At 38.3% G+C, this 19,800-nt stretch overlaps 1 protein-coding gene across 3 annotated transcripts in view; it reads right to left on the bottom strand.

Annotated features, from left to right (window-relative positions):
- Positions 1-489: 489 nt before the first annotated feature.
- pde4ca (phosphodiesterase 4C, cAMP-specific a) overlaps positions 490-19,800 on the bottom strand; it is a 96,959-nt gene continuing 77,648 nt past the window's right edge. For 2 of the 3 annotated variants that reach the window (XM_055228363.1, XM_033981821.2), the window contains 14 exons: positions 19,289-19,333; positions 17,331-17,367; positions 16,400-16,473; positions 16,015-16,067; positions 15,297-15,409; positions 8,857-8,950; positions 8,589-8,761; positions 7,660-7,758; positions 7,139-7,303; positions 5,769-5,868; positions 4,589-4,743; positions 4,033-4,155; positions 2,959-3,141; positions 1,114-1,985 (listed from right to left, as the gene is read on the bottom strand). In XM_055228363.1, coding sequence (XP_055084338.1) covers positions 1,575-1,985; positions 2,959-3,141; positions 4,033-4,155; positions 4,589-4,743; positions 5,769-5,868; positions 7,139-7,303; positions 7,660-7,758; positions 8,589-8,761; positions 8,857-8,950; positions 15,297-15,409; positions 16,015-16,067; positions 16,400-16,473; positions 17,331-17,367; positions 19,289-19,333 — 1,825 coding nt within the window. In that variant the 3' untranslated portion in view covers positions 1,114-1,574. Of the gene's footprint in view, positions 1,986-2,958; positions 3,142-4,032; positions 4,156-4,588; positions 4,744-5,768; positions 5,869-7,138; positions 7,304-7,659; positions 7,759-8,588; positions 8,762-8,856; positions 8,951-15,296; positions 15,410-16,014; positions 16,068-16,399; positions 16,474-17,330; positions 17,368-19,288; positions 19,334-19,800 lie in introns of all 3 variants that reach the window. The other variant, XM_055228364.1, reaches the window with a different exon arrangement.

The following is a 19,800-nucleotide window of genomic DNA, read 5'->3' as shown; positions in this document are numbered from 1 at the left end:
TCCCATGGTGACCGCTTGTGTCTCATGGGATAGAAAAATCGCAGCGTAATGCAGTGCTCAGACTTTGGAAGATGTAACCTGTAAAGTAGTGTTGTTTTTTGCTGGTAGTACTAGCGGCCAGTCTCTAACCGCGTTTTTCAGTCTATAGCCTCCATTGTGTCCGTAGTTTATCTCAAGCCCTTTGCAATAAAAGAGCTGGCATAAAATGAAACGAAAACATAACTAAAGTGCTAAGGCAAACTGATAAAAGGGTGCCGTAAAGTTGGAGTGAGTTAAATAAAAATAAAATTACGTATAAGCAAAACATCTCAGCTTTGTCCTACAGTGCTGAAAATACCTATGAACAACACCAGATGGCGCCCCACAGCTTAATGGATTTTTATATCTCTGCTTTGTTGCTGTTTTACTTCAAAGCCTTTGGTCTATTAAAAAAGATCATTTGTAGATGAATATAAATGTATTTCTATTACAAAATGATTAAAGGTCCTATATTACACAAAACGGACACATTAGCTTTAAACCATGTTATAATGCTGTTACCTCATCAAAAACATACCCAGAGTTGTGTTATTTTTCACACATGTTTTGAGTTATCCTGGTTTATTAGACTGTCTGCATCCCCAAAGCTCAAAATGCTCTGTTCTACATTGTGATGTCATTCAGTGTCCATTTCAAAGTTAACAGGTATTTTTAGTCTCCTTTGAACTGCTTTACTCTAGAATAACCTTAAATTGTTGCTTTTATTTTGGAAATTTTGTTTTACTTTTGTACAGTTGAGATTGTCTATAAAAATCTGCTGGTGCACCCGGGAGTGAAGCAGTTTCAATGAGGCTAAAACAATAGCTGTTTCAAAGTTATGCAAATCCAGTGCTGAAATGAACAAAATCATTCTAGTGAAGGTGTGTGGATTTTAAAAACACAATGGAGCACTTCCAGACCACTTAATGACATCACAAGCGTTTTCAGTTTCAGAGAAGAACTCAGCCTAAATATGTAGGATTTTTGTGTTTAACATGTGTGAATGAATAAAAAAAACCACAACTCCAGGTATGTTTTTGATGATGAAACAACATTAAAACAGAGATTTAAAAAAAATAGTGCAAAGTAGGCCCTTTAAAACATTATGTGGCAGTTTCGAAACCAATTTAAGATGTAATAAATGTGGAATTTGAACCAAAGCCATTGAGAAATTTTCATTTAAAAATGAGCAAAAATCCTTAGTAAAATTGTGTACCACCTGTCAGTTCATTGTGTTAAGTTAAAGGATATCGGTAATAATACATTTGCTACATAAACAACTCCTGCATAGCTCCACCTTCTCCTTCAGTGGTCTTAAATAAACAAAAAATTTAAAAGACTAAAACGTCCCGGAAGTTTCCAAGTGTCACTGACTTTCTGGAACAGGAAGACGGCCATATTGGATTGTAAAACTCCTCCACAAAAAAGTCTAAAATGGGCAACGCAGTTTGGCGGGAACTCCGGATCAGTCTCTCTCCAGTGCAACAGCCTCCAGAATTCCTCCTTATCCAAAACAGTTCAAAAATGGAACTAAAATCAACGCCAAAAAACTGGTGCTATGTTCCGATTTTAAACAAACCCGAAACGGTTTCTTTCTCTGTCTGGTCTAAAGAAAACGTCCTCCCATCCCCGGATCTTTTGAGGGTCCCTGTCCGCGACCCATCCCCAATTTCCTGCTCCTCCGTCGGGCTTTCGCTGTCCGATTCCCCCTCCTCTTCCAGGGTGAGTTCGAACTGGAATTTATCTGCAGAAATGTTGGGAGCAGAGGAGCTTGGCACAGAGGAAGTGGATACGGAAGCGGCGCCCCCTTCTGGACAGTCGGGATGGGGTGAGGGGCTGTGTGGGATCATGCTCTGGTACCATTCCCTGTTGTCTTCCAGCGTGTCAAGGATCTCCTGGGCGTCGGGATGCACGAGGTCGGCCCACGTCTCCCACAGCGGGTGCACGATGTAGTCGATGAAGCCCACCTAAGGGCACAAACAAGGGAGAGATGGCTATGTGGACTACTGTTTGCAGCCTCACTTAAGTTTGACAGCAGTTCTAGGAGTATGGCAGAGGTGGGTAGTACTCAGTTACATTTACATTACCAGTTAAAATTTTGGACAACCCCTTTCATTCAATTAATTGAATTAATTAATTAAAACTTAATGAGAAGGTGTACTTCAGAGTACTCTTGTAGCAGCATACTTTTACTCCTACTTGAGTGATATTTTTATTGCAGTAACAGAATTCTTACTTGAGTAAAAATTGTTCCTCTTCTTTGCTTTATGTCAACAAAATGAAATGAATTGAACATTTGTGTTTCTTGCACTGCTCCTTTGGGTACAATTTGGTTTGTCTCATTTTTGTGAGAAAATACAAGATTTTGTGCATTACTTCTTGCATTGTCTTTCAAATTACATTAACTTCAAATAATACATCAGATGTTATGTCCCAACAGCTACTCTCACTTGAGTAGTACTTTTCCCAAATACTATACTATTAAAATATTATTTTAAAGTAGCTTTACTCTTACCTGAGTAAAATTTTTAGCTACTCAACCCACCTCTGATAGAAAGACATTACATTATTTGTTTGCAATAAGAGTTAAATATAAGAATCTTTAAATAGTCTAAAGCTCTCAGATGGTACACCTCCTACACATATCTCTATTTATTTCTGGTGTGATTAGCTGATTTAGGTTTCAAAATACATAAATATTCTCACGAGTCAAAATTGCCACAGGATACTCATTTGCGCAGGTCTTGATACTAAAAAAAGTCACATTCACAGGACAGAAATGACCACATAGACTAGTATACACCCATGAACCACTATGGAACCTACTGGACGATTACACAGATATAAGGCCACATGGGAATATAAAAGAAAGTACTATGATTTAATGCTGAAAATCATATTCTATTGTCTGATCCATATGTTTGTTGTTGTACTTCGTACCTGGTTCTTTTCGATGGAGGCGTTGTGCTTGTCACACATGGGGCTGACCTCCATGCCCTTGTCCCTCTCGCGGTCGCCCTGAGTGAAGAATTCTACCATGATGCGGTCGGTCCACTGTCTGTACAGCTCCAGGGGTTTGGTGGGGTTACTGAGGTCAGCACAGTGCACCATGTTCTGCAGCACCTAACAAACCAATCACTGTGTTTGAGATCACATCACAACATTCTATAGGCCAATAATATTGGAAAAAATATTGCATTTACAGATCTCAATTTGAAACTTCTCCTGCAGTTTACTCACACAAACGTAAGGAAAAAAGTTTGTCATCATGTAATGTTTTCATATAAAAATAAGACATTTTATGTGTAAAAAAAAAAGTCATTTTTTAGGACATTCAAACAGAAACATGAAAGTGGTCAGGTTTACATTTCGTACTTTTTTATTGACATATTAGATACAAAAAAAAATATACAGAGGGGATTTTGGATCTTATTTAATATTTGAGTAAACTAGAACTGACAGAAAATTTGCTAAAAGTTCTAATTTTGCCTCATTTTTTGGAGTTAAGACTATAATAAATCAGACTTGGAATTAGATATCAAAAATCTTTATGTGAATTTCGGCAAAATATTATTAAGTACAAGATGTAAAGTGTGGTGTACGTAAGTGCTACTTTAAGGGTGATCCTCATGTCCCTATGGGGAGAAAAATGCATTTTGAGAAAACGGCCTCTGAAGTTACACTGCCCCATATAATCTATAGATGTTGATAAAATGAAATACTAAAACATCTTTTGGTTCAGAGTGGATGGTTTTGTTGAACGCTTGTATGCTAAGAGACCAAACAAACAATGAGTTTTGTCTGTAGTGTCCCATAATAACAAAGGGGGGAAGCTAAAATGAATATTGTTTAAATACAATTTTTTGTTTGCAATACATTACCGACTTGTGACTAGTCACAAATACAAATGATCAGGTTCAACATTTGTGAATATACCTTTTGGATATTTCATGGTTAAGTACAATGTTATCATTGAGTTGTATACATACAGATAAATGAAAACCCATGACACACCTGTATGCGGTCGGAGTAGTTGTCCAGCAGTAAAACTCCCAGACTGGTCACTTTCTTGGTCTCTACCATGGTTTTGAGGTCAGCCAGAAGGTTCATGTGTTTGGACATGTCTGTGGCCAGCACCTGGACACAGAAAACAAGAGAAATGTTGTCTTTGTATAGTAATAGCGAGAATTAGTATTTAGTTATTCATAAATTCAACTTACAGCCATACTGGTATGTTAAAGATGGGGTATTACACTTCTATGGGATATTAATTGCTAACACGTAACATATTTATATCTTACAGCTAACTGTAAGGATTTCAAATAGGGCCTGGCAGAGATCGCTACATTACTCAAATATGCATGGATGATGTCTAATTCCTCTTCAGGCCTGTTTTTGATGAGGGAACAACATTATAACATGATAGAAATCTCCAAAAAGTACATTTTCCATAATACCCCCTCTTTAAAGAACAGTATGAACTAAGCAGTAGAACAAAAGAATGCACTAAATTACTTTATTATAACTGTCATATTAAAAATACTTTGTGTAGTATAACAATGTCTCTTACCATGTCTATAACCATTTTGCGCAGCGACTGCCTTTGCTTTTTGCTGAGGTTCTGGAAGATGTCACAGTTGTCCTCCTGAAGGAGTTTGAAGCCCACAGCCAAGTGATGATTCTCCAGCACCGACGAGTCATTGTACATCAGAGCCAGCTCAGAGTCTGAAACAAAACAATATTACACTTTTCTGCTCGACTAAAGAAAGTCTTAGTTCTGCAGATCAATTAGTCGACTAAAAAGCAGATGCGGCAAAAGCAATCAAAACTATTACATATCTCTGACCCAAACTGCACTCACAAAACTACAACTGCACGAGTTCATGCTAAAATAATTATTTATGCAGTAAAAGTACAAGGTACCAATGTAGTTATATAAAGACAGACTAAATTAGTGAGTTTAATCTGCATTTTTACATATAAATTAGAAATGCAGTGTATAGTAAAAATTATCCAATGTGATTTGTAACTGCAGCTTTGAAAAGTATTACGAGGTGTTTTTGTTTTTTGTTTTTTTTGCCAATATAGTTCTGTAAATCATCTTATCACACCCCCACACATCCTACAGAGGGCGCACAGTCTGTTTGGTTTGTCTTGGCCAGAGATGCACTTTCTCTGTTAATTACCTGCTTGCTCTACACATTTGGTTCATGTCTGAAAGTTAGCAGGTTCTTTAAACTGTAATATAATTAATTTTATAAAATGAAGGGATCTAAATGGGATATTTGGCATTTTCACCTCCTATTACACCACACTGCAAATCTTCAAAATGCACATTAAAAATAAGATGATGGAAATGCAACTACTGTCAAATAAGTTTTAAGATAGGCTGAAAAATTGATTTAAATGACACATTTTCAGGAGCCTATGATGAATACGAGTGTTCATGGTCCTGTTTTAGGTGTTTGATATTCAACATAAAGGTGAGAGGGACTAACTAAAAACCTGTTGGCTAATGCTAGCTAACTTGTGGCTATATCTTTATGTTTGAAGAACACAAATCAGTGCACCTGTTGTAGTTCCAGCTAAGTCAGTTTTTTAATGGTCAGATTCAGATCAAATTCTAACAGAGCCTTAGAAAGAGCAGTGCCTACAGTTAGCATCACATCCCCAAGGGATGTTGATGGTATCAGCTAAAAATTATCAATAGAAACACAACACACAAAGCAGGAGAGGCCATGAGAACTCACTGGTGTTGATGAGGAACTGATTGGAGACTCCAGGATGATCCACGTCGTGAATGGCACTGGCAAACAGCGCCGCCAGGATCTCCAGGTCAGTGAACACAGCCTGAGGGACAGAAACACAATAGAAAGTCACATAAACACTTACGAGCAGGCTGTTACGGCGATCTAACCTACTGGAGACAAACACATGGATATGTTTCTCTAAGTCCAAGATTTAGACAGTATGCCTTTGATGTTTTTAGATGGTAAAAAGCTGCAGATGTTATTGATTTGGTGTGGCTGTTTAAGTTCAAGTCTGAGTCCATTATTACCCCTAGATTTCTAGCCTGATTTGAAGGTTTTAGACAAAGAGACTGGAGGTTGTTGTGGAATTTTATATCCCCTGCATAATCTTAGCAAGGACACCTCTAGTTCATTGTTGACATTTCTCTGTGGTCATGGCATCATCCAACTCTTACAGAATTTGTCCTTCTTTAGCATTATCAGTTTCCTTGGTGACTCTTCTCAGAGAAGCAGTCTGCTATGCACATTTTATCTCAGTCAGCTTGTCTCCAAGCTGTCCTTCTAAGCTCCTATTTAAACCTCCTTGTGTGTAAGCATAGTCAGATTTGAATGGCCAATTCTAATGTGCAGTATTGAGTATATTCAATTCTCCAGGTCCTGGACTGATGGGAAATCAACTTCTCCTGCCATGTGCATAGTTGTGGTAGGACACATTATTGCTGTGAGTTAATTGGCCTAAAGGCAGCATGTAGAGCCTGAACAACAGGGGTCCCAGGATTGACCCCTGAGGTATCCAGGTGTTTGTAAAAAGAAACACCTGGCTGTAATCAGGGCAGTCTTTTGTGATGTCACCAACTACTGGAAATTACAGAGGCTGCAACTATGGCGGATTTGTTGTGAGTGAACAGTGTGATATGTCATATGTGATATGATATTAGTGATATGACGTTCATGAACCGGTTGACTCTTTTGAACGCTTCCTTAACTTGGTTGGAAGTGGTTGGAAACAGTTGGAACCTGATTTAATTTTTTACTTTTTCTTTCTAATTTATATAGATTTTTATACTGATTAATGCTGAACCAACAAGAATCAGCTTAGAAGCAGAGCAGGCGAAAGAACTGAGTGCTTTGTGTGCAGAAAAACGCATTTGGCATCATAATAACAGTTAGTTTTTAAATTATTAAGGTAGTGCAAGATGATGCATCATTTCAAAGGGTAAACCGGCTTGAACCATTTTATACAAATCTGGACCTTGGTTATTTCTCTATTTGATCGGTTTGTAGATCTGTCACATGAATAAATAGTAAAAAATAAAACAAAAAACAGTCTGAACAGAAAGTCCCATCACTAGTGTGAATGAGTTGTGTACCTCGAGCGCGGGCGTGGACAGCAGCACGTGTGTCGACTGCACCACATCTGCTGCATGGATGTTGTTGTGGTAGGCCACATCTGCGTGATAGTGCTCCTCTAACGTCATCATGAAGGTGATGAAGGTGTCTGCTGGGATCTTAAAGGATTTGAGCAGGTCGCGCTCCTACAACAGCACAGGGAGATACAGTCACCAACATTAACGTACACTATTCCAAAGAAAGGCTGCTCAGGGCTAATCAGCTATGTGGTAATTAATGACCACAAGACCCATAATTTAATTTAAAATCTGTTTATGAAACTTTATAAAGCGCTAAGTTATTAAAGCATTTTGCCAAATCTTGCATTTAAAACGTGCTGTTTGGACTTAAAACAATGGTGTTATGGACATTAGCTGGTTAGCCTCCATGATGCCTTTTAACTCTTAATATTTGAAGTTTTCAAAAATCTATGAAAAAAAATTATGGAAAATTTAATTCCAGAACCAGAGCCTTGCTTATCTTGTGGATGTAGTGTTTTTACCTGGAAGATAGTGTACATAGTAACCGTAAGAGGGCGGGATCCCGAGTACTCAGATACTTTAAAGATGTCTATGCCCCATCTGTTAATGTCCTCCAGCTCCTGTTTACACACAGGACACACAAATGCATTAATCTCCTCAGACCTAGATGGCACTGCAAGTCCTGCTACTACTGAGTTAACGATTTCCACATGTTAATTCTAATACTAATACTCTTTATTTCTACAGAGAGAGCCCAATGAGAGTACCAGACTCTCTTTCATGAGCGCCCTGTTAAAATACAGAACAATACAAACAAAAACAAACAAAACAAAAATAACTGTATAAATCCATTTTAAGCATTAAAAACAGGCACAGCTGTGATTATAAATGTTTATCACTAGAGTATCATAAAAATCCATATTAAGAGTTCCTTATGTAAGTTTTGTATTCAAACAAAAGTCCAAGAATGACTATTCATTACATGGTCCAATCAGAGTACTGTACTCTGAATACTCTGAATACTTTTACACCGCGTTGCTTTATATTATAATGAAAAAACGTGACATATAATTACAAACAGCTTTATTTAAGTTGTGCATTAATTTATGTCTAATCAGAGACGGAAAATCACAAATGCACACACGGCAAGAGCTGTGTTCTCTTTTTTTCTCACTAAGACCGTGCAGTTCAAAGCCAAAATAATATAATAAAGTACCATCATGTATTCCTTAATTTAGGAAAGTGACTGCATTCTGAACATCAAATGAAAATGAGTACTCTTTCAGGTACTCCAAATTAGTATTTTAAATATGTATTTTCAGTACATGTGTTTAGTTACTTCCCAACACTGCCTGTGTTGTAACAGGACGCTCATGAAAAAGACAGTCTGGTCCTCTCATTGAGTTCTCCCTGTATAAATAAAGATAAGTGAAAATTAAATGCGTAGTACCTTAGCCAGCTGGCCCTCATGGCAGGGTGCGACCCCAAAGCGTGGGATGGTGGAGGCAGCAATGTTGGGGCTTTGTGTGGTCTTTTTCACTCCACTGATCTGCGACATGGGCCTCTTCTTCTTGTCCTTGTCTTTGGCCGGAGGGGACATGATATCCATGTCATGTTGCTTTTCTGTGGGTCAGATAACATAATCACATCAATAACACTTTAGATGTATTCCAAACATATTTAAGCAGAAAAGGTTAGTGAAGTGGTCATGTGCATACCGAGGAATGTGCTGGAAATGAACTCGGACACCTGGTTTCCGGAGCGGCTGGTCTCTGACAGCTGAGTGAGTTCTCGATTCAGCATCCTCTTGAACTGCACACACACAAGCACATAACTTTCAGCTGGACTTAAGGTACGACTTAAACAAGTTCATCAATTAACTGCAACTAATTGATTATTGAACTAGGTATTTGGTAAATGTTCACTCAGCCTTCAGTTTTAAACTTAGAATTGGCAATTCTGTAAGTCAGACAGGAGAGTTTGTTTTCCTGCTTTACATGTTTCACTTGCTACAGCCTTCCTCACAAGCATCACGTGATGGTGTAGTGATGGTATAGTAGTGATGGTGTAGTGATGGTGTAGTGATGGTGTAGTGATGGTGTAGTGATGGTGTAGTAGTGATGGTGTAGTAGTGATGGTGTAGTAGTGATGGTGTAGTGATGGTGTAGTAGTGATGGTGTAGTGACGGTGTAGTAGTGATGGTGTAGTGACGGTGTAGTGGTGATGGTGTAGTGATGGTGTAGTGGCATATCTTGTAGGCTGCTTTACTTGGTTTTGCCAGACAGTAGGAGATGCATATTCCTTGAACCTTGCTTGCGGATCTCAATGGCCTCTCTGATCCAGCAGTGGAATTCGTTGCTTTCAGCACAGATGACCCTGGTCATCCAAGGTCCAGGAAACATAAATGGTGATGAGAGAGCGTACACCTTATCACACACATGGGATGCAGGCCTGGAGAAGGCGTTAGATGAGACATGGGCAAACTACGGCCAATAATCCAGCTCACCAAACGTGACCAAATTATACTGAAATAGGTAAGGGTAAAACCTTGTTCAAAGTTTTTCTGCTGTGTTTATTTAACTGAAATTTAATAAAATAATTATTAATTTAATTAATGCATTTGGCAACAATTTGCACAATGAGCCTTGCATATTCATGCTTTGCCAAATCTCTAATGTAATATATACATATATATATATATTTCCTGGCCCCTCTGTCAAATGTTAGAACTCATTGTGGCCCATGTGTCAAAAAGTTTGCCCACCCTCGTGTTAGACAATAGGGGTGTATGCCTCACCTACTGTCTGGAACAACCACGTAAAGCAGCCCACAAGACACGTCACTACACCATCATTGCACCATCACTACTACACCGTCACTATTGAACAAAAGTTGAAACTAAAGGCAACAACTTAAGGTTACTGTAGAGTTTTGGGGGTTTTTTTTAGAATAAAACAGTTAAATGAATTGAAAATAGCTGTTAACTTGAAAACTAGCAGCTTATGATATTACAAGGTGGAACAGAGCATTTTGAGCTTTGGAAATGTGGGCAACCTAATAATGCAAGATTACTCAACATGTGTGAATGAAACAAACCACGACTGCCAATATGTTTTTGAGGACGCAACAACATTATAACTTGAGCACAAACTGATGAATGAATTGAATGTTTAGTAGCATTTGTGAGTTCATGTGTGAATGATGATCCACTGTCTACTGTGCACAAATCCATAGGTAATAGAGTAGCCAAAAATTGTACTAAGTAAGAGTAACGGTTCTTGAAAATAGTAATACTCAAGTAAAAGTGCAAAGTAGTTGTCCAACAAATTACTCAAGTATTTGGGAAAAGTACTAGTCAAGTAAGAATAATTGTAAGTAAAAATGTCTAGATGTAACATCTGATTTATAATTTGAAGTGAATGTAACATGAAATAAAAATCTGGTATTTTCAAAGGATAGACACAAAAATGAGAAAAACTGAATCATATCTGAAAGAGCAGGAAACACATGTTCAAATCATTTCATATTGTCAACATAAAGCTTTTGTCACTTGTAGACTTACTCACAGTGGGAAGGGTAACCAAGGCATTATTCAAGTAAGAGTACTGCTATTTCAATAAAAATATTACTCACGTAGGAGTAGATGTATGCTGCTAGAAAAGTACAATCTCTTCAAAAAGGTACTTGAGTAAATGTAACCGAGTACAACCCACCTCTGCACAAATCTACTGTCAGCGTCAATCGTCTGTCAAACAAGTTCTCTCCATTCTGTCATTATTATTTTCTTGTCTATTTCCCCCCAAATAGCTGCAATAAATGGGACTAAACAGTGACCACCTACTCAGGATCCGGAAGTAAATTTTCCATTCATTTTGACCATTGACTTTCCTAAAATTTAAAGCCATTGTGGAGGCTAACGAGCTATGTGCTAACTAATATCAATAACGCGGTTGTTTTAAGTCCAAAAAGCTCCTCTAAAATGTGAGAATTTGCTAAATCTTTTAATAGCTTCAAGGTTTATAAAGTTTCAGAAACAGATTTTAAATAAATGTGTCTTTATAAGTCTTATGGTCAGTAGTTGTAACAGAGGTGATTAATCCTGAGCTTTCAAACTTTTAATATACATTTTTTTCAGAATGTTTATGAGAAAAATTGACGAGAAATTTCTTTCTGGAAACCGCGGGATGGGTGATCACTGCTGGGCTCCATATATTCTAAATTAAAACATGTGCAACTGAACAATTCCTGTAAACATCTCCTCCGGCTCTCTCCCCTCTCTCTCAGCCCGTTGCCCCAGTAACCACCCGGCTTGTGTGTGAATCCTCAATAACCACCCAAAAAATGCATGTCCGACTGCACTAATGAGCAATTCCGTCTGGACATGATTAGATTACCACTGTACAAATCAGATTTTCACATGTTTAGCTTTGAACAGACGCCGGCTCCCTTTTCCCTTACCTGAATGAACATCCAAGACACGCAAATATAACGTTTCACTTCTGGCATCGCAGCACAGGGTCGGGCATTGAAAACAAAATTTTAAAAAATATCTGGATTTCAAAAAAGATGTGATTTTGTTATCTAAAGCAAAATTGCAAATCCAAAATACTCAAATTTAAAATGAAAATCCGCAATGGAAGACCAATCTGGAAGCACTGAGGAGCTACGGAGACAACAGACATCCCCGGTCTATCCCTCCTCATTCACTAATATGTGTAAACACAGTAGAACGCGGTATACGCTACTCCCCGCCCCCTTTGCCCAAAATGTCTAAGAATAGCAGCCAATGGCGGGACCCGCAGCGGCACGAGCAGGGGGGACACCGGGCGTGCTGATTGGACGGGAGCAGCCTGGAGTGGGAGGGGCCTCGTGGAGGTTGTGAGGCTGACCATGTGCACCGAGTTTTCAAGATGAGATGAAGGCAGAGAAAGGGGTAAGAGATGAATGGGGAGGAAAGGGTGGAGGTAGAAGAGAGGGGAAAGAAGCGGGGGAGGCGGAGGAGAGGGGGGTCATTCAAAGAGCCAAAAATAAAGGAGCACATGATGTACCACGGCTATAAATATGTCTACAGTTACTATGAATATGACAAGATGAGAATGACCCAAAATGATGCAAGATCTCAGAGTGATTGTAACAGAAAAGTCACACAATGAATAGAGTCATATAGTAGTATTGAATGCAGTAGCTTAAGTACACTTATGATTTTGTATGTGCTTTTGGTTATACTACACATTTTAATACATATAGGATCCTATGGTTGTTTATGAATGTATTGTAATGTTTGTTGCCTCTAGTGTTGTCATAGTACAAACATTTCAAGCTCGATTTTGATACTAAGGATGATTAAAAAACACTCATTCTTTAGACAATAGAATGTGATTTTCAACATTAAATGGTAGCACTTTCTTTTATATTACCGTGTGGCCTTATATCTGTGTAATCACTCAGTCGTCCAGTAGGTTCCATAGTGGTTCATGTGTGTATACTAGTCTATCTGTCTTATACTTTTTTGATACAGTTCAAGATCATTCTAAAGATATTCAGGAAAGATTCATTTCTGTCATGTGAATATGACTTTTTTAGTATTGTTACTTGTTCAAATGAGCATCTAGTTTTGATACTACACAATCTTGAGGTGTATCACAACAAGTATAAGTCACATAGACTAGTACAGGAACAGAGCAGTCCCTGGACGACTGAGGGATCACACAGATATAAGGCCACATGGTAATATAAGAGAAGGTACTATGATTTAATGCTGGAAATCACATTCTATTGTCTAGATAAGAGTGTTTTTATTATCATCAGTACGAGCATTAAGTCTAGTAAGTCTATCCTTTAGTATTGAAATCGAGTTTGAAATTTTAGCATCGTGACAACACTATACTGCGGTAGAGGGCTTCTTCTAGTAAGTACTCGCAGTCCTTTGCAGTCATGGTTGATTTCGTTTTGAGTCAAATGGATCCATATTTGAACAGGAACAGACTGTCCCCTTAATTCTTTTGTGGTTTACACATGTGAATGGAGATCAATGGGATTCTCCAGATGACCACGGAGTTATGGGTACAAAGTGTTCTTGGAGGTCTTTGCAGCAGTATATCGGGTTTGGTTCAGTCCTGCTTTAGTCCAGCTTTAGTCCCGGTTTGGTACAGATTTTTTTCATTAATAAGTGTATTTAGATTAGATTTATATGGGCCAAAGCAGAAAGGAGAAGCGAGTGAGCGGGTTAGCAGAAATTTGGTATTTTTTTGGAATTTATATCTAAAAAGCCAAATTTAACTCATGATTCACAACTTAACTTTCCTTATACAAATACATTGTTTCCAAGTACTTTTTTCTGCCTAAATAGTTGTTTAGGTCTAGTCTTGTGAGTGCAGTTAGAGCCAGATACATAGAGATGCATAATAATTTTGCCAGCTTTTGCCAATCAATTAGTCCTGCTGATTGACATGCCTTTTGTCCACTTCAACCCTTGAGTAATGCAGATATGGTGGTATAATGATTTGGGGAAAGTGCCTCATTTGGATTTTCCTGACAAGCATTGTGATTCAATTTAGACAACTTTATAATAGGTAATAAACTAAAATAAAACAGAAACTTGATTTCAATGCTAAAAAAAAGACTCGATACTCAATACCAATTCTAATAGCATGATGATGATAAAAACACTCTTTATTTACAACAGACAACAGAATGTGATTTTCAACATTAAATAATAGTACTTTCTTTTATATTACCATGTGGCCTTATATCTGTGTGATCCCTCAGTTGTGTATACTAGTCTATGTGTCTTATACTTGTTCTGATACAGCTCAAGATCATTAGAAAGCTATTTGGGAATGGGTCATTTCTGTCCTGTGAATGTGACTTTTATAGGATTGATATTTATATGATTGATACTCAAATGATACCAAATTTTAGTATTGATTAGTATTTGATTTACGATACTTTTGAAAAACGCTTTGTCCATCATTTTATTTATGCACCTATCCACAAAGCCCTCCACGGCACCATCTAAGTTTCCTCCATTGACTAACCTGCAGCTGATGTGGTGGTGATGGGCGGGAGTCTGTTCAGAGCACGTGTGTTTGTGTGTAGTATCTGGGCAGTATACTGTACCACCACAATCTGGGGGCATCCATAGTATCACAGTGGCAGGCACGTGTACTGTGAGTGGGCGGGCCGGTGGTACAGTGGAGGAGCCTGGAGATATCTGGGAGGGGGTCGACGTTTTATCTATACGTTCTCATTCACATTCCCTTGCACATGAGTTGGAGGGGGGTGGGGGTGGGTGGTATGGGGGTGATCACGTGACTGCTCCATTCATGCTGTGTAGTGGCGGGCTTCGTGAATAGAGATGGGTTAAATGCATGAATGGGCCAAACGCTTAAAGTGCATATGACAGGTTAGACTACTCATTTCTCTAAAACACAGTTAACATGATGATTATGTTTAAGATGTTTGCCAAGTCTTTTCTAGTTTTATAATTTTGGTGATGATATACATAGAGGTAAAGGTCACATGTTACACAAAATTGACTCTTGTGAGCTTTAAACCATGTTATAATGTTGTTACATCCTCCAAAACAGACCTGGAGTTGTGTTTTATTTCTTTCACACATGTTTGAGTAACCCTTTATTATTAGTCTGTCCACATCTCCAAAGCTCAAAATACTCTGTTCCACTTTGTGATTTCATGAAGTGGTAGTTTTCATGTTAACAGCTAGATTGGCAGTTCCAAATCCAGTGTGCCACCAGATTAATGCCAGACAATGGGACATTCCAGGCCAAGACAAACATCTCCAAGGTTACAAGGAGCTCACAAATTATATTTTTAAGATAGTATTTTACAAAATTTAAACACGATTAGCAATCCCAATTAAAGTACTTATCATTGCAAAAGGCTTTTTATGTGCAATGCTAAGTCAGAGACAGTTGTAGAGTTGTGTAATAATAGTAATCTCTTCCACCTCTACACATACATTTATTCCTGCATATACACACTGTTTCCTGAATCCTTCTAATTTCCTTGTGTGAAAATGATGCATATAAATAAGTACTTGTGATGATTTGGTCCTTTGTTTTCAGCGCAGTGTGAGGCTGGGAGCTAAAAACAGCTCTGCGTGTGGGTGCAGGTGTCACTTTGCTTTTGGCCGTACCTTTGTGGAGGCCATCTCACTGACGGAGTGTCGTGTCTTCAGCGTCTCCAACTGCTCCAGGCACCAGTCGAGCTCGTCCAGTGTCTCTATGGCCAGCTGTTGGTGAGGCTCCTCTGGACAGGGAAAAGCAAATACATTAATCAGCTGAAACATTATAACATGTGTAATAGGCTCATCAAAAGTATCAAAATCTGATATCAATGGACACTAAAACTAGCACTGAAATCAATACTAAACTACTACTGTGACATTTAGAATGATATTGAGTACTGTTGCTCCAGTAAGATTTTTTGAAATTCGATCAGATACCGATACTTGGCCTTAGTGTACTCAAGGATACCAGTTAGGGTCAAACTTGCCAATACTGATCAATGAAAAATGTGCCCTATAGGAGCTTTTGCCAATACCACTATCGGTATCGGAACAACCCTACTCTCGAGTTGTACGAGAACTAGTATAAGACCACTTAGATTAGTATACGCCAATGGACCACTATGAAACCTACCTGAACAACTGAAGGATTACACAGATATAAGGCCACATGGGAGTATAAAAAAGTACTTAAGATTTAATGTTGAAAATCGCCTTTTATTGTCTAAATAAAGTGTTTTTTTATTATCATCGAGGTATCAGAATTGGTATTGAGTATCAAGTCTTTATCTATTTTTTAGTATCTATTTCTTAGTATCAAAATCAATCTTGAAATTTTACTACTAACCTGCGAGGCTGGTTTTGCACATGGACGGAGGGTTGCTCCCGGAGGATCTTGTCCTGTCCAAACAACAACAGTCTTATTCATGTATGTCAGCCTCAGTCAGCCCTACTGTCAGTGACCCTTTGTGCATGTATAAAATGGTAAACATTTTTACATTTTTATATAGTGCTTTTTCACCTTGAAGGCACTCAAAACACTTTACATTCACACTGAATGGGTAAGGAGGGTTAAGTGTCTTGCTCAAGGACACAATTACAAAATTCATATGTGGGAGCTGGAATCACACCGCCAACTTGTGGGTCAGTGGATCTGACTGCTCAACCAATTATGTTTATGTCAAGAGTAGGATTCAAACCCTTCTGTGAGTGACCCTTTATGTGAGCCCTACTTGCTGGCTGTGCGTTCCTGCTGTCCAGTGATGACGGCAAAGTTACTCCGGACTGTCCGCAGACTGGCCAAGATCTATGCAAAGAAAGAAAGACAATTTAACACTAAGATTTTTAAATGTTCTGAAATAATCCAAATATTAATGTAATTCTGATGATAGATTGATCTAGAAATATGAAATAAATGTATATTGTGTCTCCAAATCAGAGCAATTTAATCTGGATTACTGATACCCCAAACCATCTTTTCTTGTTCTGATAGTGATGTCCATACTTTGGCTGTAAACATCAACCGATAGAAGAGCAGAGACTCAAAATAGAATTTATTTTCTAAACATATACTGCATATGGTAAAAATTATCCAACTGTGTTTGTAACTGTTACTCATCATTTAAAATAACTACTGAACATCTTTGAAAAAAATACAAGTTTAATATTATGAGACATTTTCAGCCAACATTGGTCAGTAAATCGTCCAAATATAACAATTTATAGACCAAAATATATTGCTATCCAAACATTCAAAAGAGTTGATTTGCTCACAAATGCCACATCACTAAAGCTCACACACAGGGACCCCAGCCTGACATCAAGATGAACGCTGATTGTGTAATGAAAGCACTTTAAAGGGAAGGAAGGCTCAGAGCATCAAAAACGAAAGAAAATTTTTATAAAATATGTTAATACTTAGTTTTGGGGTAATATAACATTTTCAAAACAATAAAAAGTAACATGGTGATATGTTATATGTTAGCAGATAATACCCCATAGAAGTAAAATACCACCTCTTAAAAAATAAATACCAATGCTTTCAATATCAACTGAATATGACACATTGTGATTGTAAACAGGGATTTCCAAATAACTCCTACAGTATATGGGAGCATCTTGGAGAGAAATATATAGATGATGATCTAACTGACAGAGACTCACCTGTGCAAATGGTGTTACAATCATGTCCTCTGTATGTCTGCAACACACAAGACATTAAAAAGAGAGTGAGCAAAATTATACTTCATTTGGAAATTACCATCTGCCCAAGTTAAAACAAGTTTAATAATTATTTACATTTGAGTGATTTCAGCAAGTTACATGCATTTTACATATTAGATTGTTTGAGTTGTGTCTGAGTATAATTTTCGCATCCTGATATTAATTTGTGTATTCTTACCTACAGATTATTGTCAGTAAAGACATTTTAAACAAACACTATGTTAGTTTCCAGGTTAAGGGTTTGCCATGTGCTTGTCTCTATAGAGTTGTTAAGTGTGATGTCTTTTCTGGGTCCATCAGCTGATAGAAAACGATTAACATGTTTACAATTTCCTCTTTTTGTATTAACATATCTTTTGTTAGAAAGAGATTGCAGTCATTTAAACCTAACAAGGTGATAAGCATTGATCTATGGTTACAATTGTGACAGAAAGTGTACAGAGAAGGTTGAAGTAAGAAGCTTAATGCCACCCTGCGAAACATTTTAGACAAAGCAATAACATGACCATAGATACAAGCAGGCGGCCCACCCTCGACCATAAAAGTTACATAGTTTACCTTCAATTTATATGGACATAGATGTGCCTCAAATGTGGGCGTAATCATTGTGAAAACGCAAACATGACATATCTATGATGCAAAAAGATGTAACCAGCCCAATAGTACTCAGTCACTTCTGTTGGACACAGTTTAGGACAGGGCTCATGCAGAGTGCCCAACTGTTCTGGAGCAGAAGAGAAGGGGCTGGCAGGAGCTGACAGGGGCTGACAGGGGCTGACAGGGGCTGACAGGGGCTGACAGGGGCTGACAGGAGCTGACAGGAGCTGACAGGGGCTGACAGGTGACTGGGCTGTACTGACAGGAGCAGACAGGGGGGCTTCCTTAGGTCAGTTCCCCTTAGGGAGCATGCACACTTTGAGGGTTCAGGGTGCAGACTGCTGGACACAATACACCTTTGTCCAGTTCTTCTATTCTAACTCAAGGACCAGAGCAGCGTTGTGGTTTGGGCAGAAACCAGCACCAAATGGTTCCAATGATAGCTTTCAGCGAGAGCCGTTCCAGATAGATAAATGTGTAGAACTCAGAGTTCAGAGTGCTACACAGCCCAGTCGACAGACATTTGGAGGCCTGGGGCAAGAAGCCTCACATGGTCCCCACTTTAATATAATTTAATAGGAAGAGGGTCCAATTCTGGGCCCCTAAGATCCTGGAGCCCGAGACAAGAGACCCCTTTGTCCCCCCCCCATCGACTCCCCTGGTGCTACACATATCAGTGTGGCAAGAGCCAGGGTACTGTCCACATGATATGATTAGATCCTTAGTCGGAAAGTCAGTAAATTCATAAAAAAAAAGTTGTATTTGTAAGAATTTTTCTAGTAATAATCCTTAAATATCTTTGAATTTTGATTCAAGGAATTTTTACACAGCTCTACCTACTTTCATGGTGATTTTTACACCAGATGCCATTTTAATACATCTGGACTGGGTCATGTAAGCTGCAGTTTCACTCAGATGAATTCGTGGGTTTCAGTATCCTTTCCATAGATTCCATTTTGAGGACTTTTCACCATTCAAAAGATGGAATATTTTTTATTGAATTATTAATTGCTATGGCAATGGTGATCAATTTTCATCACCCTGAAACCCATGAATAGGGTGCACTCTTACAAACTGTGCCACTCTTCCCATGTTATTCAAACCACTCCAATGTTTTAACGCTACTTTTCTGGCAAAGTGTTATCAAAACATTATAGGGAAGTGACCCATGCTGACCCGACCCCCCACTCCGGTGGTCACAGCATACAGAGGTCAGAGGTCAGGGGACAGGGGGGAGCGATGGGGGGAGTGGGAGGGGAGGATACTTATCATTATCAGAGGGCTCTAGATCTACTTCTCACCGAGATGACAACCAGTTGACCTCCCAGTGCTTCAAGCTTTCCTCCCTTCAAAAACACATAATAACTAACTTTACATTAGGTTCTATAGTTTAGACATGTGGCTCTTACATTTATAATACGTTTTACTGTCCTTTACCAGTTGTATTGCCATTTTTAGCAAATATGAGCTAAATTGACTTTATTTTGACTTCTCAAAATATCAAAAATATGAACATACAATTGGATTGTCACTAAGGATGATGCTGTTGTGAAAAGATCATATTTTATTTATGGCACAAGAAATCAAACCTCTTTGAATAATATTTTGGGTGCATTTGTATTATTTTTTTTCATACTTATTTTTGTATTAATTAGTGCTAATGTAACACAAAATGAGCCAACCAGGACTTTGCAACATGGAAGTAAAATGGACTTTAATCTGGATTTTAATCAGCCAATGAGAATGAGATCTTCTGTGGCCTTTATATGACTCATTACTAGTACTGGTTTGAATCTAATTTAGTCAAAATTTT

This window comes from Periophthalmus magnuspinnatus, chromosome 17 (genome assembly GCF_009829125.3).
Source record: "Periophthalmus magnuspinnatus isolate fPerMag1 chromosome 17, fPerMag1.2.pri, whole genome shotgun sequence".
NCBI lineage: Eukaryota > Metazoa > Chordata > Actinopteri > Gobiiformes > Gobiidae > Periophthalmus > Periophthalmus magnuspinnatus.
The sequence above is the reverse complement of the archived record's forward strand: the minus strand, read 5'-3'. Positions and strand labels throughout refer to the sequence as shown.